Source organism: Carcharhinus amblyrhynchos, chromosome 6, assembly GCF_965287045.1.
Source record: "Carcharhinus amblyrhynchos chromosome 6, sCarAmb.v2.hapA, whole genome shotgun sequence".
Classification (NCBI taxonomy): domain Eukaryota; kingdom Metazoa; phylum Chordata; class Chondrichthyes; order Carcharhiniformes; family Carcharhinidae; genus Carcharhinus; species Carcharhinus amblyrhynchos.
In genome coordinates, this window is record NC_137329.1 from 67,515,891 (window position 1) to 67,542,955 (window position 27,065).

The 27,065-nt window shown below is 47.2% G+C and overlaps 1 protein-coding gene across 6 annotated transcripts in view; it reads left to right on the forward strand.

Annotated features, from left to right (window-relative positions):
- The window catches only part of mical3a (microtubule associated monooxygenase, calponin and LIM domain containing 3a), a 422,657-nt gene that overhangs the window by 264,067 nt on the left and 131,525 nt on the right, over positions 1-27,065 (forward strand). For all 6 annotated transcript variants that reach the window (XM_080190575.1, XM_080190577.1, XM_080190576.1 and 3 more), the window contains 3 exons: positions 3,763-3,847; positions 19,861-20,053; positions 25,749-25,915. In XM_080190575.1, coding sequence (XP_080046701.1) covers positions 3,763-3,847; positions 19,861-20,053; positions 25,749-25,915 — 445 coding nt within the window. The remainder of the gene's footprint in view (positions 1-3,762; positions 3,848-19,860; positions 20,054-25,748; positions 25,916-27,065) is intronic.

A 27,065-nucleotide genomic window follows, 5' to 3' on the forward strand; every position in this document is an offset into this window, starting at 1 on the left:
TGTGTTTTTGTTGTTTACAGTCAGTGTGGCCTTAATCCCATTTTTACAGTTAGTATATTCTTGATCCTCTTGTTTACAATCAGTCTAGTCCTGATCCTGTTGTTTACAGTCAATGTGTTCCTGATTTTGTTGTTTATAGTCAGTATGCTTTTGATCCTGTTATTTACAGCAATGTGTTCCTGATCCTGTTGTCAACAGTGTGTTAACAAAGAACAAAGAACAACCCAGCACGGGAAACAGGCCCTTTGGCCCAGCGAGCCCGCGCCGCCATCTTAACAAAGCATTTTCCTACACCTACCTTGACCCGTGTCTATGCTTATGGTACCCCCATTGGAAACCAGATTCAGGGGAGAATAGTTTAGGGACAATTTGTTACACCAGTCAGCCTAAGAGTACATCTTTAGTGTGTGGGAGGAAACTGGAGCACCTGGAGGAAACCCATGCAACCACAGGGAGAATGCGCAAACTCCCACAGACACCAGCCCAAATCCATGTATCTGCACAGCTGGCAGTGATAGTCACTGAGCTGTTGTGGTGCCCATCTGCTGGTCCAATTTTATGCATATACAAATGATGCGAAGTACTAGGCCACTCTCAACATCCAAGAGCAGCCCACGCACGACCCACCGTGTGCATGCCCCTCGTTAGACGACAAGGTGGACCGACACACCTGCGGAGTAAAAGAGACAACACATCAACACATGTAGCATTAGATTTCCAGTAACGTCCCGAGGCTCTGACCCTTTTTAAAACCGTCTCCTATAATCCTCCATCCCTGTTTTGCTCATGTCTATCTAAGTAAACCTTAAACAAGTCCAGCGTGCCTGCCTCCACCACCTTACTTGGCAGTGCATTCCATACCCCCATGACCCTCAGTGTGAAAAACCTCCCTCTAGTATCCAAATTATACTTCTCCCCCCTCACCCTTAGCTCGTGACCCCTCGTGATATTTGTCTCCAATCTAGGAAAAAGCCTGCCACTGTTTGCTCTATCTATACCCTTCATTATTTTATACACCTCTATCAGATCCCCCCCCTTAATCTCCGTCTTTCTAAGGAAAAGAGCCCCAGTTTACCCAATCTTTCCTCATAACCCAGTCCTTCCATACCAGGCAGCATCCTGGTAAACCTCCTCTGCACTCTCTCCAGGGTCTCCACGTCCTTCCGGTAGTAAGGTGACCAGAACTGGACACAGTACGCCAAATGCGGTCTAACCAACGTTCTGTACAACTGTAGCTGTCCCTGTAGTGTTGCTGATCCTGTTCTTTCCCGTCAAGGTGTTGTTGATCCTGTTGTTTACAATTAGTTTATTGCTGATCCTGTTGTTTGTTGCTGATTCTTTTGTTAACAGTGTGTTCCTGATTTTGTTGTTTACAGTCAGTATGTTTCTGATCCTGTTGTTTACAGCAATGTGTTCCTGATCCTGTTGTTTACAGTAAGCATGTTTCTAATTCTGTTTTTACAGTTGTGTGTCCCTGATGCTGTTGTTCAGAGGCAGTGTGTTTTTTGTTCTGTTCTTTACAGTTAGTATGCTGACTGTGTGTTCTTTATTCTGTTCTTTACAGCCAGTATGCTGACTTCATCCTGTTGTTTACAGTCATCCTGCTCCTGATTGTTTGTTTGCAGTCACTGTGTTTCTGATTATGTTCTTTACAGTCAGTGTGTTGCTGGTTCAGTTGTTAATAGTCAGTGTGTTGCTGATGCTGATTTTTACTGTCAATGTGTTCCAGATCCTACTGTTTACAATCAGTGTGTTCCTGATCCTGTTGTTTGCAGTCAGTATGTTTCTGTTGTTTACAGTCAGTGTGGCCTTGATCCCATTTTTACAGTTAGTATATTCTTGATCCTCTTGTTTACAATCAGTCTAGTCCTGATCCTGTTGTTTACAGGCAATGTGTTCCTGATTTTGTTGTTTATAGTCAGTATGCTTTTGATCCTGTTATTTACAGCAATGTGTTCCTGATCCTGTTGTTTACAGTCTGTGTGATTCTAATTCTGTTTTTACAGTTGTGTGTTCCTGATGCTGTTGTTTACAGGCAGTGTGTTCTTTATTCTGTTCTTTACAGTCAGTATGCTCCTGATCCTGTTATTTGCTGTTTGTATACTCCTGATTCTGTTCTTTACAGTCAGTATGCTGCTGATCCTATTGTTTAGTCAGCCTGATCCTGATTGTTTGTTTGTTTGCAGTCACTGTGTTTCTGATTATGTTGTTTACAGTTGGTGTGTTCCTGACCTTGTTCTTCACAGTCAATGTGTTTCTGATACTGCTTTTTACAGTCATAGTACTCCTGACCCTGTTGTTTACAGTCAGTGTGTTGCTGATCCTGTAGTTTTCAGTCAGTGCTTTCCTGATCCTGTTGTTTACAGCTAGTGTGTTTCTGATCCTGTTTTTTACAGTCGGTGTGTTCCTGTAGTTTACAGTCAGTGTGTTCCTGATCCCATTTTCACAGTGTGTTTTTGATTTTTTTTTACAGTCAGTATCTTTCTGATCCTGTTGTTTACAGTCAGTGTGTTCCTGATCCTGTTCTTTCCTGTCAAGGTGTTGCTGATCCTGTTGTTTACAGTTAGTGTGTTTCTGATCTTGTTTACAGCAGTGTGTTCCTAATCCTGTTGTTTACAGTCAGTGTGTTTCTAATTCTGTTTTTACAGTTGTGTGTCCCTCATGCAGTTGTTTAGAGGCAGTGTGTTCTTTATTCTGTTCTTTACAGTCAGTCTGCTCCTGATCCTTTTGTTTACAATCAGTCTGCCCCTGATTGTTTGTTTGCAGTCACTGTGTTTCTGATTATGTTGTTTACAGTTGGTGTGTTCCTATTGTTTACAGTCAGTGTGTTCCTGATCCTGTTCTTTACTGTCGGTGTGTTGCTGGTTCCATTGTTTATAGTCAGTGCGTTGCTGATGCTATTGTTTATAGTCATTGTGTTCTTCATCCTCTTCTTCATAGTCAGTGTGTTCTTGATCCTGTTGTTTACAGTCAGTGTGTTCCTGATCCTGTTGTTTACGATCAATGTGCTACTGATGCTGTTGTTTACAATTGTTGTGTTCCTGATCCTCTTCTTTACAGTCAGTGTGTTTCTGAGCTTGTTGTTTACAGCCAACGTGTTCCTGATCCCGTTGTTTACAGTCAGTGTGTTTCTGATCCTGTTGTTTACAGTCAGTGTGGCCTTGATCCTGTTTTTGCAGTTAGCAGTGTGTTCCTGATCCTCTTGTTTACAATCAGTCTAGTCCTGGTCCTGTGGTTTACAGTCAGTGTTCCTGATTTTGTTTACAGTCAGCCTGCTTCTGATCTTGTTGTTTACAGCAATGTGTTCCTGATCCTGTTGTTTACAGTCAGCGTGTTTCTGATTCTGTTTTTACAGTTGTGTCTTCCTGATGCTGTTGTTTACAGGCATTGTGTTCTTTATTCTGTTCTTTACAGTCAGTTTGCTCCTGATCATGTTGTTTGCTGTTAGTATGTTCCTGATTCTGTAATTTACAGTCAGTGTGCTGCTGACCCTGTTGTTTATAGTTAGCCTGCTCTGATTGTTTGTTTGCAGTCGCTGTGTTTCTGATTGTTGTTTACAGTCAGTGTATTCCTGTTGTTTGCGGGCAATGTGTTCCTGATCCTGTCGTTTGCAGGCGCTGTGTTCCTGACCCCGTTGTTTCGCGGGCGCTGTGTTCCCGTTTCCTATTTTTGATAGACTATCTATTCCCTCTCCCTCTGTATGCAGTCTTTGTTCAATAACCTTTTCCCTTTGTTTTTCCGGTTTGCTTTTTTTTTAAACAGGAAAAGGTTTCTCCTCCTCCACTGCCGACTATGAATTCGATTGAAATGTCTGATCCGAAGGTTCGGTATTCTGAAGAAGCGACAGGTAGATGTTGTGCTCTTCTTAACAACGATTGGCTTCCCTGCCCCCTGAGGGGTGACTTTGCTAGGCTGTGCATTGGAATGAACCAGTGGATTTTTGAGTCTATACTTTCTACAGATTCAGAACGCTAACTCTGCTTCCCTGTCCCCTGCTTCCAAATCAGGGTCCATAGATCAGTATTCCCATTCATGTCAATCAGACCAGACACACTGTAACAAAGAGTCTCAGCTTTTTAACTCTTTTTTGCCCCCATGCAGCCCATCAGGACTCTCATCTGTTTTTTCAGCTCCTGTTCCCTTCTGTATACTCCTCATTCACATCACTGTCCACCTCCTTTCTCACTCAGTATCTTGCACCAAATTTATACAAGATATGCTCCATAAGAGTTGGAGCATCCTGACAACTCTGAACTGCTGCTTAAATAAATTGCCTACATCCACTTTGGCTTTGGCTGCTATGTTTAAGCTGTTAGCAATAACCTCATCAGCAGTACTGCCAATCTAATTGATTTGTTAAGACATTCAATCATTCATATGCTGGCTTCACATCCAAACTCATCAGGTGGCGAGGCAGCCATTAATTGCAGTGAGTGCCAGAGTTTCCAGTGTGAGTGATCTGAATTAGGAGTGAAAGTAATAGGGTAATTGTTATGGGGGACTTTAACTTTACGAATATTGATTGGAGTTGCTATAGTTCTAGCTCGCTAGAGGGGTCAGTGTTTGTACAAAGCGTGCAGGAAGGTTTTTTGTCTCAGTATGTAGACAGGCCAACTAGAGGTGAGGCTATATTGGATTTGGTGCTGGGAAATGAGCCAGACCAGGTGCTAGACTTGGAAGTTGGTGTGCATTTTGGTGATAGTGACCACAATTCAGTTACGTTCACCTTAGTGATGGGAAGAGATAGGCATGAACCTCGGGTCAGCAATTTTAGCTGGGGTAAGGGCGATTATGAGGCTATCAGGAGTGAATTAGGAAGCATGGATTGGATTAGGGGATTACAGGGACTGGGAACGTCTGAAATGTGGAGTTTTTTCAAGGAGCAGCTACTGCGAGTCCTTGATAGGTATGTCCCTGTCAGGCATGGTGGATTTGGTAGATCTAGGGAACCGTGGTGCACTAAAAGAGTTGAGTCGATGGTTAAAAAGAAAAAGGAGGCTTATGTTCGGATGAGATTGGAGGGCTCAGATAGTGCACTAGAAAGCTTTAGATTGGCTAGGAGGGAGTTGAAGAGTGAGTTGAGAAGGGCTAAAAGAGGACATGAGAAGACTTTGGCTGATAGGATTAAGGAGAATCCTAAGGCGTTCTATAGGTATGTCAAGAACAGAAGGTTGGTCAGGGCAAGATTAGGGCCAGTTACAGACAGCAGGGGGAAGTTGTGTGTGGAACCGGAGGAGATTGGAGAAGTATTGAACCAATATTTCTCTTCGGTGTTCACGCAGGGGGACATGAATATAGCTGAGGAGGACATTGGGTTGCAGGGGTGTAAAATAGACAGTATTACGGTTGATAAAGGGGATGTGCTGGAAATTCTTGAGGGGCTGAAAATAGATAAGTCCCCTGGTCCGGATGGGATCTACCCTAGGATTCTCTGGGAGGCTAGAGAGGTGATTGCAGAGCCCCTGGCTCAGATCTTCAGGTCGTCATTGGTCTCTGGTGTAGTCCCGGAGGATTGGAGGATAGCGAATGTTGTCCCATTGTTTAAGAAGGGGAACAGAGACTTCCCCGGGAATTATAGACCGGTGAGTCTTACTTCTGTTGTGGGCAAGGTTTTAGAAAAAATTATTAGGGATAGGATTTATAGTTATTTGGAGTGTAATGAATTGATTAGAAATAGTCAGCATGGTTTTGTAGCGGGTAGGTCGTGCCTTACTAACCTTATTGAGTTTTTTGAGAAGGTGACCAAAGAGGTGGATGGGGGTAAGGCAGTTGACGTGGTATACATGGATTTTAGTAAGGCGTTCGATAAGGTTCACCATGGTAGGCTTCTGCAGAAAATGCAGATGTATGGGATTGTGGGTAATCTAGGAAGTTGGATCAGGAATTGGCTATCAGATAGGAGACAGAGGGTGGTGGTGGATGGTAAATATTCATCATGGAGTACAGTTACGAGTGGTGTGCCTCAGGGATCTGTTTTGGGGCCACTGTTGTTTGTAATTTTTATTAATGATCTGGATGAGGGTATAGTTGGGTGGATTAGTAAATTTGCTGATGACACCAAAGTTGGAGGTGTGGTAGATTGTGAGGAAGGGTGTCATAGTCTGCAGGGAGACTTAGATAGGTTGCAGAGCTGGGCCGAGAGGTGGCGGATGGAATTTAATGCGGAGAAGTGTGAGGTAATTCACTTTGGTAGGAGCAACAGATGTGTCGAGTATAGGGCTAACGGGAGGACTTTGAATAGTGTGGATGAACAGAGGGATCTAGGTGTGTGTGTACATAGATCCCTGAAAGTTGGGAATCAAGTAGATAAGGTTGTTAAGAAGGCGTACGGTGTCTTGGCGTTTATTGGTAGGGGGATTGAATTTAGGAGTCGCAGTGTAATGTTGCAACTGTACACTACTCTAGTGCGGCCGCACTTGGAGTACTGTGTGCAGTTCTGGTCCCCGCATTACAAGAAGGATGTGGAGGCGTTGGAGAGGGTGCAGAGGAGGTTTACTAGGATGTTGCCTGGTATGGTGGGGAGGTCCTATGAGGAGAGACTGAGGGATTTAGGGTTGTTTTCGTTGGAAAGAAGGCGGCTAAGAGGGGATCTTATTGAAACATATAAGATGATTAGAGGTTTAGATAGGGTGGATAGCCTTTTTCCTCGGATGGAGAAAGCTAGCACGAGGGGGCATGGCTTTAAATTAAGGGGGGGTAGCTACAGGACGGATGTCAGGGGTAGGTTCTTTACCCAGCGGGTGGTGAGGGATTGGAATGCCCTGCCTGCTGCAGTTGTAAATGCGTCTAGTTTGGGGGCGTTTAAGAGATCTCTGGATAGGTTTATGGACGAAAAGGGATTGGTATAGGCTAGTGGGTCATTGTTTTTGTAACTGGTCGGCGCAACATCGTGGGCCGAAGGGCCTGTTCTGCGCTGTAATGTTCTATGTTCTATGTTCTATGTTCATATCTGCAACAGACCTGTGTGGGACTGAGTGAACCTACAGTGTTACATGTAAAGCCAGATACACAGACATGGGCACCAATGGGGATCTGATGAATTGATGGCCAATTGGAATCCACAGATGTGGGGACCAAAGAGGATCCAGCAAAATGATGGCCAATGGGGATCCACAGACATGGGGATCCAGTGGGGTCCAGTGACGTGATGGCCTGTGGTAATCTGAGACCCCAAGTCAGGTAGTACAAAATGTTTTTTAAAAGAATGATTTTTTTTAATATAAAAAACAAAGTTTAATCGCAACTTAGTAGAGCAGCAATAACTATGAAAACAGGAGCATGAGTAAAACAGGCCTTGCTTGCAGAACATTCTTTTGCAGACTGAAAAGCCCTCCCTAACCTGCACATGCTCAGAATCCTCAACAGACGCCAGTAAGGCAATTACATAGGAGAAAGACTTATGAGAACCCTTTAACGCTTCTCTCCGCCACCCTCCCCCCTCTCGAATTTCATGCTCGTATTTGGACAGATTATCTACAGTGCAGAAGGAAGCTATTCGGCTCATCACCTCTGCACCGACTCTTACCCAGGCTTACCGCATAACCCCATGAATTTGCTTCGCTAGCCCCCTTAACCTATCTTGGCAAGAAGCAATTTAGCATGGCCAATCCCCTTGATCTGCACATCTTTGGAGTGTGGGAGAAAACAGGAGCATGCAGAGGAAACCCATGCTGACGCAGGGTGAATGTGCAAACTCCAGACAAACAGTGACCCAAGGCCAAAATTGAACCTGGATCCCTGGTGTTGTGAGGCAGCCGCGCTAACCACTGTGCCACCATGATGCCGTAGTACAACAAAAATAATGTCTGAACTATATGAGAATCTGTGAAGAGTTTTGTGGTTTTGTTGCAACTTATGCAAACCACAGGCGAACCTTGTAATGGTTGATCTGGAATTATAGATGAAAAGGTAGATTATGAATCTGTAAATGAATGTTCCACTTCCACTCTCCCAGCAGAGTCAACTGGCAAACTTGGAAATACAGGAACTACTTTGTAGTGAACCCCACTGCAGCATTACTTTGTGCCACATTATCTGAAACTTTTCCTAACTCTGAGTCACAGTGTACACGAATATGGTCTTGGTGTCTGCAGACAACTGTTTTGTTTCACAGTCTCAGGACCCAAGTTATTAGAACCATAGAAAATTACAGCTCAGAAACAGACCTTTTGGTCCTTCTTGTCTGTGCTGAACCATATTTTGCCTAGTTCCACTGACCTGCACTTGAACCATATCCCTCCACACCCCTCTCATCCATGAACCCGTCCAAGTTTTTCTTAAATGTTAGAAGTGACCCCGCATTTACCACTTTATCCGGCAGCTCATTCCACACTCCCACCACTCTCTGCGTGAAGAAGCCCCCCCCGCCCAATATTCCCTATCAGCTTTTTTCCTTTCACCCTTAACCCATGCCCTCTGGTTTTTTTTCTCCCCTAGCCTCAGTGGAAAAAGCCTGCTTGCAATCACCCTATCTATACCCATCAAAATCTTATACGCCTCTATCAAATCTCCCCTCATTCTTCTACGCTCCAGGAATAAAGTCCTAACCTTTTCAATCTCTGTCAGCTTCTCAAGTCCCGGCAACATCCTTGTGAACCTTCTCTGCACTCTTTCAACCTTATTTACATTCTTCCTGTAACTTGGTGACCAAAACTGTACACAATACTCTAAATTCGGCCTCACTAATGCCTTACATAACTGTACCATAACACTCCAATTTTTATACTCGATACTCCGATTTATAAAGGTCAATGTACCAAAAGCACTCTTTCTGACCCTATCCACCTGTGACGTCACTTTTAGGGAATTCTGTACCTGTATTCCCAGATCCCTCTGTTCAACTGCACTCTTCACAGTCCTACCATTTAGCCTGTATGTTCTACTTTGGTTTGTCCTTCCAAAGTGCAATACCTCACACTTGTCTGCGTTAAATTCCATTTGCCATTTTTCAGCCCATTTTTCTAGTTGGTCCAAGTCCCTCTGCAAGCTTTGAAAACCTTCCTCACTGTCCACTACACCTCCAAATTTGCTGATCCAATTTACCACATTATCGTCCACTCTGGTCTACTCTGGTGCAGTATTGGTCCACTCTGGTTTAAAATTATTCATGGAAATTACTTCCGGGTATGACCAACATTCCTAATGTAAACCTGATCACCTGGTTTGAACCGCCTCTCTGTGTTCTTCTGCTTCTCTTGTCTCCTGCTTACTTTTGCTCTTGAACTGAAGCAGATCCAGATGAGACTTCAGTCTTCTATCAAACAGTTCCACTGGCAAGAGCCCAGTTGTGAGTTTTGGTGTGATGTGGCAGGGAATAAAAATCTGGAGAGCTTTGTACTCAAAAGATCGCCTGCCATTCTCTTCAAACTCTCCATCAGAGTTTGAACAGCTCACTCGAGATGAGATTTTGCAAGCCCAGGCAGCTGTGACTGCTGAAGTCAAGGGCATTCAGCCTCTGATCTTCGGGTAAGTGTTCTCCAAGGTGGCCTTCGTGACATACGACAATGCAGAATTGCTAAACAGAAACTGATAGCCAAGTTCCCCATACATGAGGACGGCCTCAACTGGGATCTTGGGTTCACGTCACACTATCTGTAATCCCCACGACTTGCCTGGGCTTGTAAATTCTCACTAACTGCCCTGTCTGGAGACAATACACATCTCTTTAACCTGTGGTTAATTCTCTCTCCACTCACACTGTCTGTACCTTTAAGACTTGATTACCTGTAAAGACGTGCATTCCAACCATAATTTTGTAAATTGAGTTTGTGTCTTTGTATGCCCTGTTTTTGAACAGAACTCCAGCTCACCTGATGAAGGAGCAGTGTTCTGAAAGCTTGTGGCTTGTGCTACCACATAAACCTGGTGGACTTTAACCTGGTGTTATGAGGCTTCTTACTGTGCTTACCACAGTCCAACACTGGCATCTCCACATCATGACCAATAGTGATCCAGTGTTTCTAGAGAGATGCTGATCAATTTGGACCCGGTGCTATACCGATGAATGAGGATCTAGCGATATGCTGACCACTGAGAATCAAGTGAATACTAAGCAGTGAGGATGCAATAGTATGTTCACCAATGGGGATCCAGTGACTAGATGACAAATGGGATAGTGAGGTGCCTGAAGATTGGAGGGTGGCAAATGTTGTGCCTTTGTTTAAGAAGTGCTGCGGAGAAAAGCCTGGGAACTACAGGCCAGTGAGCCTCACATCTGTGGTGGGTAAGTTGTTGAAAGACAGGATCTCAAAATTGCATTTAGAGATGCAAAGACTGATTAGAGACAGTGAGTATAGCTTTGTGAGTGCAAAATCATGTCTCACAAATTTGATTGAATTTTTTAAAGGGGTAACCAAGAAGGTAGATGAAGGCAGTGCAGTTGATAATGTCTGCATGGACTTTAGCAGGACCTTTGACAAGCTACCGCATGGTAGGTTGTTGCATAAGGTTAAATCTCACGGGATCCAGGGTAAGATATCTAAATGGAAACAAAACTGGCTTCTTCACAGAAGCCAGAGGGTAGTTGTAGAGGGTTGTTTTTCAAATTGGAGCCTTGTGACCAGCGATGTGCCTTAGGGATCAGTGCTGGGTCCGTTGTTATTTGTCATTTATATTAATGATTTGGATGAGAATATAAGAGGCATGTAAGTTTGCAAATGACACCAAAATTGGTGGCATAGTGGATAGTGAAGAAAGTTATCTCTGATTGCAATGGGATCTTAATCAATTGGGTCAGTGGACTGATGAATGGCAGATGGAGTTTGATAGATTGAACAAGGGCAGGACTTACTCAGTTAATGGTGGGGTGTAAGGGAGAGTTACAGAATAAAGAGATCTAGGGGTACATAATCATAGCTCCTTGAAAGTGAACTCACAGGTGGACAGAGTGGTGAAGAAGTCATTCAGCACGTTTGGTTTCATTGGTCAGAACATTGAATACAGGAGTTGGGACATCTTGTTGAAGCTGTACAAGACATTGGTAAGGCCACATTTGGAGTACTGTGTACAGTTCTGGTCACCCTATTATAGTAAAAAGTCTGACAACACCAGGTTTTAGTCCAACCGATTTATTTGATAATAGACTCACAAGCTTTCGGGGTTAGTCCCTTCGTCAGGTGAATGGAGAGTTCTGGCCTCAGACAGAGCATATAATCAGTAATCTCTAAACTGTCTGAGGCCAGAACTCTCCATTCACCTGACGAAGGGACTAACCCCAAAAGCTTGTGAGTCTATTATCAAATAAATCGGTTGGACTAAAACCTGGTGTTGTTAGACTTTTTACTGTGTTTACGCCAGTCCAACGCCGGCATACCCACATCATCACCCTATTATAGGCAGGAAATTATTAAATTAGAAAGAGCGTAGAAAGAAGTTACTAGGATGCTACTGGTACTTTATGGTTTGAGTTATAAGGAGAGGCTGGATAAACTGGGATTTTTTTCTCTGGAGTGTAGAAGGCTGAGAGGGTGATCATATTGAGGTCTACAAAATAATGAGGAGCACAGACCAGCGAGAAAGTCAATGTCTTTTTCCAAAGGTTGGGGAATCTAAAACTAGAGGGCATGGGTTGAAGATGAAAGGGGAAAGAAACAAAAGTTCCAGAGGGGCAGTTCTTTCACAGAGAGTAGAGTGTGTCTGGAATAAGCTGCCAGAGGTAGTAGAAGAGGTGGGTACAGTTTTGTCTTTTAAAAAGCATTTAGACAGTTGCATGGATAAGATGTGGATAGACCGATATGGGCCAAATGCGGGCAATTGGGATTAGTTTAGGGATTTTTAAAAAAAGGGCAGCATGGAAAAGTTGGGCTAAAGGGCTCGATGACTCTCATATGCTGACCAACCAGTAACAATGATGCCCTGTTAATATTGGGTGAGGAACATGTCTAAGGGATGAGCATTGAGGTGAGTGTGAATGTTAACACCATTCCTACAGTCTATCACTCTCACTGCTATGAGTACATTGCAGAGACAGCAGAGATGAAGAATATCTTAGAGAAGAAGAGAGATGGGGAAACAAGACATTGCACTGGAAGAAAGGTCAGAACATTCAGTACAGTATTTGATTAATGAAACAATAAGTGTGTTTAAATAATGAATAGAATCATAGAATCCTACAATGCAGAAGGTGACCATTCAGCCCATGGAGTTTGCACCGACCACAATCCCTCCCAGGCCCTATCCCATAACCCTATGTATTTACCCTAGCTTGTCCCCTAGACACTAAAGGGCAATTTAGCACCCAATCCACCTAATCCACACATCTTTGCAGTGTCGGAGTAGTCTGGAGCACCCTGAAGAAACCCACGCAGACATGGGGAGAATGTGCAAATTCCACACAGACAGTGACCCAAGCTGAGACTCAAACTTGGAGTACTGTGCACAGTTCTGGTCGCCTCACTACAGGAAGGTTGTGGAAGCAATTGAGAGGGTGCAGAGGAGATTTACAAGGATGTTGCCTGGATTGGGAGGCATGCCTTATGAAGATAGGTTGAGGGAGCTGGGTCTCTTCTCCCTGGAGAGACGAAGGTTGAGAGGCGACCTGATAGAGGTTTATAAAATGTTGAGAGGAATAGATAGGGTGGATTCTCGGAGGCTATTTCCCCGGGCTGAAATGGTCGCTACGAGAGGACACAGGTTTAAGGTGCTAGGAAGCAAGTACAGAGGAGATGTTAGGGGTAAGTTTTTCACTGAGGGTGGTGAGTGAGTGGAATCGGCTGTCATCGGTGGTGGTAGAGGCGAACTCGCTGGGGTCTCTTAAAAGACTTCTGGATGAGGACATGGGATTTAATGGGATTGGGAGTTACAGATGGTTCTATGGCCTGTTAGGTATGGATGTGATCGGCGCAACTTATGGGCTGAAGGGCCTGTTTGTGCTGTAGTGTTCTACGTTCAAACCCAGGTCCTTGGTGCTGCAAAGTAGCAGTGCTAAACTTTGTGCCACCGTGCCAAAACAAATCATCCGGTTTGAAATCATTCCAAACTGAGAGATCAGAAAACAGGGAGAGGGAGAGAGAGGTAGTAGAAGAAGGAGAGAGAGAGATCAGAGAACAGGGAGAAATAGGAGATCAGGGAGAGAGGGAGAAAGATCGGAGAACAGGGAGAGAGAGAGCGAGAGATCGGTGAACAGGGAGAGAGAGAAATAAGAAAATGGAGAAAGTGAGAGACCGGAGAACAGGGAGAGAGAGAGCCTGAGAGATCAGTGACCAGGCTGAGAGAGAGAGATAGGAGAACGGAGTGAGAGAGAGATTGGGAAACAGGGAGAAAGTGCAAGATCGGAGAACAGGTAGAGACAGAGAGATTGGAAAACGGAGAGAGACAGACAGAGAGATCGGAGAACCAGAAGGGAGCAAAAGAGATTGGAGAGCAGGGAAAGATGCAGAGAGATGGGTGAACAGGGATAGATAAATAGACTGGAGAACAGGAACAGAGAGAGATTTCGGAGAACAGGGGGAGAGGGAGAGAGATTGGAGAACAAGGAGCGAGAGAGTAATCAGAGAACAGGGAAAGAGAGCAAGAGATCGGAGAACGAGGGAGAGAGAGAGATCAGAGAATAGGGAGAAAGAGGAAAGGAGATCAGAGAACAAGGAGAGGGAGAGTGAGAGATTGGAGAACGGAGAGAGTGAGAGATACGATAACAGGGACAGAGCGAGTGAGATTGGTGTACATGGTGAGGGAGAGAGAGTTCAGAGAACAGGGATAGAGAGGGAAAGAGGTAAGAGAACACGGAGAGAGAGATCAGAAAACAGGGATAGGGAGAGAGAGAGAGAGAGAGAGATCGGAAAACAGGGATAGGGAGACCGAGGTCGGAGGACAGGGGAGAGAGAGAGTGAGAGAGTTCGGAGAACAGACAGGGAGAGAGAGAGAGAGAGAGATCGGAGAACAGGGAGGGAGAGAGAGAGAATGTTCAGAGAATAAAGAGAGATCAGTCAGCAGAGAGAGAGATAGAGAGCAAAGCAAGAGTTCGGTGAACAGGGTGAGAGAGAGATTTCAGGAAACAGGGAGAGAGAGAGAAAGAGATCGAAGATCAGAGAGAGGGAGAGAACCTCATTAACTTGTAGTTAACCTCTCCACTCACATTGTCTGCAGCTGTAAAGATTTGCTTACCTGTTGAGACTCACATTCCGACCATTGTCTTGTAAATTGAGTCTGTGTCTATATATACCCTGTTTGTGAACCCAATCCTCCACTCACCTGTTGAAGGGGCAGCGCTCCAAAAGCCAAGTGAACCTATTGGACTTTAACTTGCTGTGTGAGACTTCTTGCTGGCAGGGCAGAGAGTGAGAGAGAGAAAGAGGGCAAGAGATTGGAAAACAGAGACAGAATCTGTCCACATGCCTTTTAAATGTTGTCAATGTCCCTGTCTCAAATACTTCCTCCGTCATTCCACATACGTACTACCCTCTGTGTAAAAACGTTGCTCCTCAGGTTCCCATTAATTCTTTCCTCTCTTAATTTAAACCTCTGCCGTCAAGTTCTCGATTCCCCAATCCTGGAAAAAGACCGAGTATTCACCCTACCCACGCCTCTCGTGATCTTATACATCTCTATAAGATCATCCTTCAGTCTCCATGCTCCAAAGAAAAAAGTCTTAACCTGTCTAATCTCTCCTTTTAACTCAGTCCCTTGAATCTTGGCAACATCTTGTAAATCTCGTCTGCACTCTCTCCAGTTAAAACATCTTTCCTAGAGCAAGATGACCAAAACTGAACACAATACTTCAGGTGTGGCCTCATCCTGTACAACTGCAACATAACTTCCCAACTTCTTTATTCAGTGCCCTGGCTGATGAAGGCCAGCATGCCAAAAACTTCTTCACTGCTCTATCTACCTGTGACTCCACCTTTCGGAACTCCAAGGTCTCTCTGTTCCACAATACTCCCTAAGGTCCTATCATTCACCATGAATGTCCAACCATGATGTGACTTTTGAAAATGCAACACCTCAGGACTTACCTGTATTTAACTCCATTTGCCATTTCTCAGCCCACTTCTCCAGCTGATCAAGAGTCTGCTGTAATTTTTGATAACCTTCCTCATTATCTGCAGCACCACATATTTTCGTATCATCTGCAAACTTACTGATCATGCCTTGTATACATTCTCACTCAAATAATTGATGTAGATAACAAACAGCAAATGGGCCCAGCACTGACTCTTGAGGTACACCACTAGTCACAGGCCTCCAGTCTGACAAACATTGTTCCACCATTTCTACTTCCTACCATCAAGCCAATTATATATCAAATTTGCCTACTTTGCCTGGATTCCATGTGATCTAACCTTCCGGAGCAGCCTACAATAATTGTCCATATAGACTACTTCTACCGCCTTCCCTTATCAACCTTCCTGGTCACTTGATCAACGAACTCTTATAAGGCATGACCTCCCATGCACAAAGCCTAGCTGACTACTCGTAATCTATTATCTATAATTATTCATTTAAAATCAGTGCAGTTGAAGTGATCCCATGCACAGTCACAGCTCTCCCCTCACTCAATCCTGACATTCCCACTTTACCCCTAACACATGTCCTCAGTTAGCTCTTACTCTGCAGCCATGGCAACCATCAAATGCCAAAATGGTGTCTGAAGGTTTGGATGGCTTTTGATTTGATTTGATTTATTATTGGCACGTGTATTAGTATAAAATGAAAAGTATTGTTTCTTGTGCACTATACAGACAAAGCACACTGTTCATAGAGAACGAAACATGAGAGTGCAGAATGTAGTGTCCTAATTAGGGTGGAGAGAAAGCTCAATTTAATGCAAGGTAAGTCCACTCAAAAGTCTGATGGCAGCAGGGAAGAAAGTGTTCTTGAGTCGATTGGTATGTGACCTCAGACTTTGGTATCTTTTCCCCAACGGAAGAAGGTGAAAGAGAGAATGTCCAAGGTGTGTGGGGTCCTTAATTATACTGGCTGCTTTGCCGAGGCAGCAGGAAGTGTAGACAGAGTCAATGGATGGGAGGCTGTTGGCGTGAAGAATTGGGCTACATTCCCAACCTTTTGTATTTTCTTGTAGTCTTAGGCAGAGCAGGAGCCATATCAAGCTGTGATGCAACCAGAAAGAATGCTTTCTATGGTGTATCTGGTGAGAATCGTAGCAGACATACCAAATTTCCTTAGTCTTCTGAGGAAGTAGAGGCGTTGGTGGGCTTTCTTAACTATAGTGTCGATATGGGGGGGGGGGCCAGGACAGGTTGTCGGTGATCTGGACACTGAAAAACTTGAAGCTTTCGACCCTTTCTACTTCGCCCCCTTTGATGTAGACAGGGGCATGTTCTCTACCGTTTCTGAAGTCGATGACAATCTCCTTTGCTTTGTTGACATTGAGGGAGAGATTATCAGTTCACCAGATTCTCTATCTCATTCCTATATTTTGTCTCGTCATTGTTTGAGATCTGACTCATAACAGTGGTGTCATCAGCAAACCTGAAAATCGAGTTGGAGGGGAATTTGGCCACACAATCATAGATGTATAAGGAATATAGTAAGGGGCTGAGAACACAGCTTATGGAGCACCTGTATTGATTGTGGAGGAGCTGTTTTTGCCTATCCTTACTGATTGTGGCCTGTGGATTAGGAAGTTCAGGATCTAGTCGCAGAGGGAGGAGCCAAGATCCAGGCCATGGAGTTTGGAGATGAGATTCGTAAGAATAATGGTGTTGAATGCTGAGCTGCAGTCAATAAATAGGAGTCTGACATAGGTGTCTTGGTTATTTAAGTGTTCTAGGGTTGAATGTAGGGCCAGGGAGATGGCATTTGCTGGATCTGTTGCGGTAGTAGGCAAACCGTAGTGTGTCCAGGCAATCTGGGAGACTGAAATTGATTTGTGCCATGACTAACCTTTCAAAGCACTTCGTAATACTGGATGTCAGAGCCACCAGACCAAATGCTGCTTGGCATTTCTTTGGTACTGGGGTAATGGTCATCTTCTTGACACAGATAGGGACCTCAGATTGTTGCAAAGAGAGGTTGAAGCTGTCTGCAAATATCCCCGCCAGCTGATCTGCACAGGATCTGAGTGCTGCTCTGGGTATCCAGTCACTTCTTGTGGGTTGACCTTTGAGAAGGCTGCTCTGACATCTGCATTGGTGACCTCAGAGACAGGTTCATCCGAGGTTTCCATGGTGGAGGGCGTGCTCTCACTGACCTCTTGCTGAAAACAGGCGTAGAATGTATTGAACTCATCAGAGGGAGTTGCGTGGAGCCGGCGATTTTATATGCTTTCATCTTGTACCCTCTTGCAGATCTTGTCATAGTTGGCGGGGGTCCGTGTGGCTAGCCTGGGACTCTAGCTTGATCAGGTACTATCTTTTGGCATCTTTGATGGATCTCCTTAGATCATATCTGGCTTTCTTGTAAAGACAGTAAGAAGTCACACAACACCAGGTTAAAGTCCAACCAGTTTATTTGATAGTAAACCCACAAGCTTTCGGAAACGCTGTTCCTTTGTCAGGTATGTGGAAAGTTCTGATCGGATAAGGGCATATAAAGGCGCACACAGTTTACAGAATACTGATTAGAATGCGAGTCTTTACAGCTAACCTGCTATTCAAGTCTTAAAGGTGCAGACAATGTGAGTGCAGATAGCATTAAAGAGATGTGTATTGTGTCCAGACAGAACAGTAAGTGAGATGTTGCAAGTTCCGGCAAGTCATGGGAGTTACAGACAGTGCGACATGAACCCAAGATCCCAGTTGAGACCGTCCTCGTGTGCAGAACTTGGCTATCAGTCCCTGCTCAGCAACTTTGCGCTGTCCTGTGTCATGAAAGGCTGCCTAGGAGAACGCTTACCCGAAGATCCAAGGCGACCTTCACGACACACAACAGTGCAGAGTCGCTGAGCAGAGACTGATAACCAAGTTCCGCACACATGAGGATGGCCTGTCATGTGTCGACAGGTGTCATGTGTCATAACATCTTGGGATGTTTTGTCTCGAGGCTATTTGTAATTGTGCATATTTCGTCTAGCGCAATCTTCACGCCTGCATGGGGTGGGGTGTAGACTGCATCAGGATAATGAAGGTGAACTCCTGCAGAATGTAGTAGGGGCGGCATTTTAGCATCAGGTATTCTAGGTCCAAAGAGCAGAAACTCACCAGTGTTGCTCCACCCAGGCATCATGAGGTGTTGATTAAGAAGTAGATCCCACATCCCCTAGCCTTTCAAGAGGCCACTGTACGATCTATTCAGTGGATTGAGAAATACTTTGGTTGTTGGGCACATTCCGGTGAAGCAGGAGTGAGCCACATCTCCGTGAAACAGAGCACACAGCAGTCTCTCCGTTTTCTTTGGAAGTGAGTTGGCTTTAAGTTTGTCTTTAAGTTCGGCATTTGCAAGGAGTAAGCTGGGGAGGTAGGCCTTGGGACCACTCTCCCTGCGGGCTTGCACGTTTTCCATGTTTCCCCTGGAGTGACTGCTTCTTTTTGAGCCTGGGAGACAATGAGAGTAGTGTGCAATGTTAAAGGTATAGGTGTGTCCAATGAGGTTCTTCCACTTCAAAATGTAATTAAACGTCTGACACAAATGAAGAATCAGCCAGTCTTGAAACAGTGCCTCCATTCTCTCTCCACAAATGCTGTTTGAGCTGCTGTGATCTTCCAACATTTTCTGTTTCCTGGAGTATTGAGATGGGCCTTTGGTCAGCCTCAACAGTCGACGAAACCTGTGGGTACTGACAATCAACACTCTGGGATGGCAGGCCTGACTCTCTGCCTTCCCAGAGTGAACATGGCTGGAAAAAAGGGCATTACACCCAGAGGGGTGGGAAGAGGTGAGGTGGTTCTGCTAAGTCAGGAATTTCATGATTGCAGCCACCTGCTTTGGAAATCAGGCACAATATCCCTGAGGTACAATATCTTTGTTATGGGCCCAGAATCCCACAATCACTCTCTCTGTCTGTCCTGACTCCTTCAAACATCATTAACTCACAGAACTTCTTGTCCCTGTCACAAAAAGGCACAATAGACTTTCTCATTTGCCACTCTGTCCACCTGGAGTCACAGGTGGACAGAGTGGTGAACAAGGCATTTTGACATGCTTGGTCAGAACATTGAATACAAGAGTTGAAGTTGTACAAGACAATGGTAAGGCCACACTTGGAATACTGTGTACAGTTCTGGCCACCCTATTATAAAAAGGATATTATTAAACTAGAAAGAGTGCTAAAAAGATTTATCAAGATGCTATCAAGACTTGATAGTTTGAGTTATAAGGAGAAGCTGAATAGACTGCGACTATTTTTCCCTGGCGCATAGGAGGCTGAGGGGCGATCTTATAGAGATCTGTAAAATAATGAGGGGCATGGATCACTCGATAGTCAACATTTTTTCCCAAAGCTAGGGGAGTCTAAAACTTGAGGGCATAGGTCTAAGGTGAGAAGGGAGGGATGCAGAAAGGTCCAGAGGGACAATTTTTTTTACACAGAGGGTAGTGAATGTCTGGAACAAGCTGTCAGAGATAGTAGTAGAGATGGGTACAATTTTGTCTTTTAAAAGGTAGCTACATGGGTAAGATGGATATGGAGGGGTATGGGCCAAATGCGGGCAATTGGGACTAGCTTAGTGGTTAAAAAAAAGACGCAGCAGGGACAAGTTGGGCCAAAGGGCCTGTATCTATACTGTAAACCTCTATGACTCTATGATTCAATCTCTTGCCAAATGAGTCAGCACACTTCTCTTTACCTTGTCCTCTATTCCTTCATTTCCCTGGGCTGACGTGTTTTCTCATTCACCGTTCTCATTTCTGATTCTGTTAATCAAAATGAACCACCCTGGGGATCACGGTGTGTTCTTTAACTGCACCTGAATGACCATTGTCACCAGCTCAATATCTACATTGTAAACATGATATTTCCTCTTGCAGCTTTGCAGAGTGATGCCATAGCAGAGCCATGTCATGCGAAGCGATTACGGGGCACTCCAGAGCGAATCGAGCTGGAGAACATTCGCATTTCACTGGAACGGGAGGAGGATCTGCAGGAGGTGCCAGAGGAAACACTTGCCGAGCATAACCTCAGCAGCGCTTTTCAGCAAACCAGCCAGGAATTGGGAAGCAGGTCAGTGTCGGGGGGGCGGTTGGGGGATGGGGAGGTTGGGGGGAATGTGGGGGGGGGGGGGCAGTGGTGAGGTGGGGGATGTGGGGAGGTGGGGGGGGGGTGGGGTGGGATGGGGAGGTGGGGGGGGTGGGGTGGGATGGGGAGGTGGGGGGGGTGGGGTGGGGTGGGGAGGTGTGGTGGGGTGGTGGGGTGGGGTGGGGAGGTGTGGTGGGGGGGTGGGGTGGGGTGGGGTGGGGAGGTGTGGGGGGGTGGGGTGGGGTGGGGAGGTGTGGGGGGTGGGGTGGGGTGGGGAGGTGGGGTGGGGAGATGTGGGGTGGGGTGGGGAGATGTGGGGTGGGGTGGGGTGGGGAGATGTGGGGTGGGGTGGGGAGGTGTGGGGGGGGTGGGGTGGGGAGGTGTGGGGGGGGTGGGGTGGGGAGGTGTGGGGGGGGTGGGGTGGGGAGATGTGGGGTGGGGTGGGGAGGTGTGGGGGGGGTGGGGTGGGGAGATGTGGGGGGGGTGGGGTGGGGAGATGTGGGGTGGGGTGGGGAGGTGTGGGGGGGGTGGGGTGGGGAGATGTGGGGTGGGGTGGGGAGGTGTGGGGGGGGTGGGGTGGGGAGATGTGGGGTGGGGTGGGGAGGTGTGGGGGGGGTGGGGTGGGGAGATGTGGGGTGGGGTGGGGAGGTGTGGGGGGGGTGGGGTGGGGAGATGTGGGGTGGGGTGGGGAGGTGTGGGGGGGGTGGGGTGGGGAGATGTGGGGTGGGGTGGGGAGGTGTGGGGGGGGTGGGGTGGGGAGATGTGGGGTGGGGTGGGGAGGTGTGGGGGGGGTGGGGTGGGGAGATGTGGGGGGGTGGGGAGGTGTGGGGGGGGTGGGGTGGGGAGATGTGGGGGTGGTGGGGTGGGGGGGGTGGGCGATGGGGTGGGGAGGTGTGGGGGGGTGGGGTGGGGAGGTGTGGGGGGGGTGGGGGGGCGCGTGGGGTGGGAGGTGTGGGGGGGTGGGGTGGGGGGGGTGGGTGGGGTGGGAGTGTGGGGGGGTGGGTGGGGGTGGGGTGGGGAGGTGTGGGGGGGAGTGGGGGAGTGGGGGTGGGGTGGGGTGGGGAGGTGTGGGGGGAGTGGGGTGGGGAGGTGTGGGGGGGGTGGGGTGGGGAGGGGGGTGGGGGGGTGGGTGGGTGGGGTGGGGTGGGGTGGGTGGGGTGGGGTGGGGAGGTGTGGGGGGGGTGGGGTGGGGAGGGGTGGGGGGGAGTGGGGGGGGTGGGGTGGGGTGGGGAGGTGTGGGGGGAGTGGGGTGGGGTGGGGAGGTGGGGGGGGTGGGGTGGGGGGTGGGGTGGGGTGGGGAGGTGTGGGGGGGGTGGGGCGGGGGGGTGGGGGGGGGTGGGGGGGAGGTGTGGGGGGGTGGGGGATGTGGGTAGCGGGGGTGGGGTGGGGTGTGGGGGGTAGGGTGGCGGGGGTGGGGTGTGGGGGGTAGGGTGGCGGGGGTGGGGTGGGGGGAGATGTGGGTGGGGTATTGTATGTAGGGGGGGTTGGGGGGGAATGTGGGGGGGGATGTGGGGGTGGGGAGGGGATGAGGGGATGTGGTGGTTGGGGGGAAAGAGGGGGGGATGTGGGGGTGGGGGTTGGTTGGGGGGGTGGGGTGGGGTGGGGGATGTGGGGGATGGTTGGGGGGTCGGGTGGGGGGGGTTGGTTGGGGGGATGGGGGAGTGTCAGTGTCGGAGGGAAGGTCAGGTCAGGTCGGGGGAGAGAGGACATGTCCCCTTTTCTTCATGCTCTGCCACTTCTTTTGGCCCACATCCAACCCGTATCTCCCCCTGTGATGCCATGTCCTTATCTCCCCTGTGATGCCATGTCCTTATCTCCCCCTGTGATGCCATGTCCTTATCTCCCCCTGTGATGCCATGTCCTTATCTCCCCCTGTGATGCCATGTCCTTATCTCCCCCTGTGATGCCATGTCCTTATCTCCCCTGTGATGCCATGTCCTTATCTCCCCCTGTGATGCCATGTCCTTATCTCCCCCTGTGATGCCATGTCCTTATCTCCCCCTGTGATGCCATGTCCTTATCTCCCCCTGTGATGCCATGTCCTTATCTCCCCCTGTGATGCCATGTCCTTATCTCCCCCTGTGATGCCATGTCCTTATCTCCCCCTGTGATGCCATGTCCTTATCTCCCCCTGTGATGCCATGTCCTTATCTCCCCCTGTGATGCCATGTCCTTATCTCCCCCTGTGATGCCATGTCCTTATCTCCCCCTGTGATGCCATGTCCTTATCTCCCCCTGTGATGCCATGTCCTTATCTCCCCCTGTGATGCCATGTCCTTATCTCCCCCTGTGATGCCATGTCCTTATCTCCCCCTGTGATGCCATGTCCTTATCTCCCCCTGTGATGCCATGTCCTTATCTCCCCCTGTGATGCCATGTCCTTATCTCCCCCTGTGATGCCATGTCCTTATCTCCCCCTGTGATGCCATGTCCTTATCTTGAGGCTTGGTATCTTCTTTCTTCCTGGGCCTTTTCCTTTTTTTTATATATTATTATTCCTGTTAGTTTTTTCTCGTGCAGAGTGGTGAATGGACAGTGCCCTCATGTGGGGGAGAGAAACAAATGGGAGGTTTTAAAGGTTAGGGGAAAGAGGAAAATAGGGTGATGATTTGGTTCTGGAAAATTTTAGGTAGCTGGCGGAGGTGGTTGTTAAGGTGGTGTGTGTAAGGCGGGGCTGCTGCTGGGTTGGGGCTTTATTTGTTTTTGAGGGTTGGGATAGATGTCAAGGTGGTGTGTGTGTTGGAGAGTTTTTCGGGGGGGGTGTTTCCTGGATGGGGAGGTTTTGTCTGTTGCTCAGTCAGACTCCAGTTTTTTCGGTGGCGAGGTGTGTGGTGTTAGTAGGTAGGCTACTGTGGGGAGGTCAGACAGTGGAAGGAAAGTTCTGGAAGTTTTCTGATAGGGATGTTGATGGGTTGAAGGGTAGTTTGTTGTCTTTCCCTGTCTTGCACTTTTGCCTCCCATGTGTGTCTGTTAGGGTAGGTGGGATGGGGAGACTTTTTATTCATGGGAGTTTTATATTGTGGTGGACAGGATGGTGTTGGGTGGATTCGGGTGGTATGTATCGGATTGGTAGTATGAGGAGATGTAGGGACATCTTTGTTTATCCAGATGGTTTATGGCTTTGGCATGAGGCAAGAACTTTTGTTGGCAGTACAGAAATGATGTATTTGACCATTTATTTATTTATTGATTAGTGTCCCAAGTTGGCTTACATTAATAATGTAATGAAGTTACTGTGGAAGGGTACACTGAGGGCGATTTTATCATGGCCAATCCACCTAACCTACACATGTTTGGAGCGTGGGGGGAAACTGGAGCACCTGGAGGAAACCCATGCAGACATGGGGAGAACATGCAGACTCAGCACAGATAGTGGTTGAAGTCGGGGATCCAGCCCAGTCCCTGGCGCTGTGCGGCAGCGGTGCTAACACTGTGCCACCCTGCCGGCCCATAAATTAATGATTTCACATATTATTTGGAAGTGATCCCAGGGGTTAGTTGTTGCCCTTCCAAGGGGTGATGATAAATTACCTGTGTCCAGGGTTCTTTCCATTGCTCAAGGTGATTCAGGGAGTATAGACATTTGCATTCAGGGAGAGCCCTTTTGTTAGTTGTGGTGACCTATTCTGTATCTGGGTTTCTCCTATTGTTTCCGGTGAACGAATACTTAAAGATTTGTACTTCTCCTAGACCTGCCTGTGGATTGCACAGATTCACCATGTGGCCAATGTATCCTCCATTTTATATCTGACTTGACAAGTTACAGACTTAGGGGTTTACACTTCTCTGAGTGGATTATTTTGATTGTTCTAATAAGTTCCCATATGCTTCGGATTACCCCCATTGATTAAAGTGAACTATATCGATCAGCGGACCATGTCTAGGACACCATCCGAGAGTCTTTATTTTGTGTGCATGTAGGAGATTCACTTACCCAGGGCCGCTGAAGTTCGAGACCAGGTCTGCTGAGGTTTATTTAGCTCCCATTCATATCATGTCTGGGGCTGGGTGTGGATAGTGTCTGGCTATTCTTGCCTTTCCTCTCCAGTAGAGTCTCAACTGGAGTTTTATATTGCTTATTTAGTTTGCATCTGTTTAGGGGGGGGGAGTTCAGTGTCAGAGTGAACGTCAGTGTCAGGGTGAAGGTCAGTGTCAGGAGGGGAGGATCACTGTCTCTTTTAATCTGCAGGTGTGTCGGTCCACCTTGTTGTCAAATGAGGGACATGCACACGGTGGGTTGCTCTCGGCTGTTTCGAGAGTGGCCTAGTACTTCGCGTCGTGGTGTGTGCTTAAAACTGGACCAGCAGATGGGCACCACAACAGCTCAGTGACTATCACTGCTAGCTGTGCAGATACATTGATTTGAGCCGGTGTCTGTGGGAGTTTGCGCATTCTCCCTGTGGTTGCGTGGGTTTCCTCCGGGTGCTCCGGTTTTCTCCCACACCCCAAAGATGTGCTTTTAGGCTGATTGGTGCACCAAATTGACCCTACACTATTCTCCCCTGAATCTGGTTACAATAAGGGTACCATTAGCATACACACGGGGCAAGGTAGGTGTAGGAAAATGCTTTGCTAAGATGGCGGCGCGGGCTCGTTGGGCCAAAGGGCCTGTTTCCCGTGCTGGGTTGTTCTTTGTTCTTTGAGACAGTCACTGTTGCAAGAGTAGGGTCAGTGTCAGCGGGTAGGGTCATTGTTGGTGGGTAGAGTCATTGCCGGGGGAAGGGTCAGTATCGGGGTAGGGATCAGTGTCACAGGAAATGGTCAGCGTGTGGGGAGGTCAGTATCTGGTTGTGTCTGATTCCTTTCCGCTGGTGTCTTGTTCATGTCTAGTTTCTGTCTGGTTGCTGACTGCTTTCTGTCTGGTGGTGTCTATTTCATGTCTAGTTCCTGTCTGGGTCCATTTTAGTTGTGTCTACTTCTTGTCTGGTTGTGTCTGCTACCTGTCTGATTCCAGCCTGTTTGTGCCTAGTTCCTGTCTAGTTCCATTCTGATTGTATCTAGTTCTTGTCTGATTCTTCTTTGATTTTGTCTAGTTCCTGTCCTTGTCTGCTTCTGCTCTGCTTCCAGCCTAGTTCTTGCCTGGTTCTTATCCAGCTCCAGTCTTATGTTTAGTTCCTGTTTGACCCCCGTCTTGTTCCTGTCTGGTTTTGTCTGGTTGTGCCTAGTTCCTGTCTGGTTGTACTTCATCTGTCTGGTTGTTTTTAGCACTGTCTTGTTGAGTCAAATTTGTGTCTCATCGTGGCTAATTCCTGAGTTTTCCTGTCTGGTTGAGTTTATCTTGTCTCAAACAGCAACATTATATTCACCATTAACACCTCACAGAAGTATTATAAATTAACATATGATACTGAGCCAAGGAGATATTAGGTTAGGTGCCTAACAGATTGGTCAAAGAAATAGATGTTGAATGGTATTTGAAGGGAGAGGCATGAAAAACAGCGGTGTAAGGAGGGAATTCCACAGTATTGGACCTAGGCGTGGTCGGTAATGGTGATTGTTTAAAATTGGCCCTGTCTGCTCACACTTCGTTCCTGTTTAGCTGTGTGTGCCTGTGCCCTTCCTGTCTTGTCTTGTCTACTTCCTGCAAGGTGATAACAATCCCTGTAAACTGGGCTGATTTATCCATTGCCAAATATATTCTAACTTGGCACAACTGACAAAAGGATTTTTTTGGGTTTAGTTGCAGTAGCTCTGAGTATGAGATGGAGGATGAAAAAGATGTACTGGCTTCTTCGGATGGTGTCCCATGGATGGAAGCTGTGAGGATTCATCGGTTGCTGAAGGGTGACCAAGAAGGAGAAAGTGAGGCAGAGAATGAGAATGAGGAGCAATCAGGATCCAGTTACGGTGAGTGCTGTTGTTTGATTGGGAGAGAGCTTTATCTTTGAGGTGAATCTCAGGCTGTAGCACTAAATGTACTAATCCACTCAAGGGTGGGTCAGAAGAATGCAGACAAACCCGTTAAATGGAAAAGGGCAGTGGGATTCATTATCGCAGGTTCCTTTTGTGGAACAGATAATGCAGCTTGATTTCAACAGCATCAACAGATCATCATAGTTAAGGAGGCTGAACAGATAGGTTCAGGGATAAATTGTTGAGGAGATGGGGTGCAGGATTAGTGTGTTGGGGAGATGGGGTTCAGGTTAATGTATTGGGAAGATGGGGTTCAGGGTTAGAGTGCTGGGGAGGTAGGGTTCAGTGTAATTCCATTGGGGAGATGGTGTTCAGGATTAATGCGTTGCAGAGACGGGGTTCAGGGTTAGTATTGGGGAGATGGGGTTAAGGGTTAATGTTTTGGGGAGTTGGGATGCAGGGTTAATGTGTTGGGGACTTGGGGTTTAGGGTTAGTGTTGGAGAGATGGGGTTCAGGGTTTCTACGTGGGAGAAGGGGTTCATGGTAATTGTGTTGGGGAGATGGGGTTCAGGGTCAATGTGTTGCACAGATGGGGTTCACGGTTAGTGTTGGGGAGATGGGGTTAAGGTTTAATGTATTGGGAGATGGGATTCAGGGTTCATGTGCTAGGGACATGGAGTTCAGGGTTAGTGTGTTGGGAAATAGGGTTCAGGGTTAATGTGTGGGGAAATGTGACTCAGGTTTAATGTGTTGGAGAGATGGGGCTCCGGGTTAATATGTTGGGGAAATGGTGTACAGGATTAATGTTGGGGAGATGGGGTTCAGGATTAGTGTGTTTGGAGATGGGGTTCATAGTTAATGTGTTGGGAGATAGGGTTCAGGGTTCGTGTGTTGGGGAGATGGGGATCAGGGTTTAGTGTTGGGAGATGGGATTCAGGGTTGATGTATTGCGAAGATGGGGCTCTGGGTTAATGTGTTAGGAGATGGGGTTCAGGGTTAATGTGTTGGAAAGATGGGGTTCAGTGTTAGTGTGTTGTGGAGATGGGGAATAAGGTTTATTGTTGGGGAGATCGGGTTCAGGGTTAATGTGAGGGCAGATGGGGCTCAGGGTTAATGTGTTGGGGAGATGGGGCTCAGGGTTAG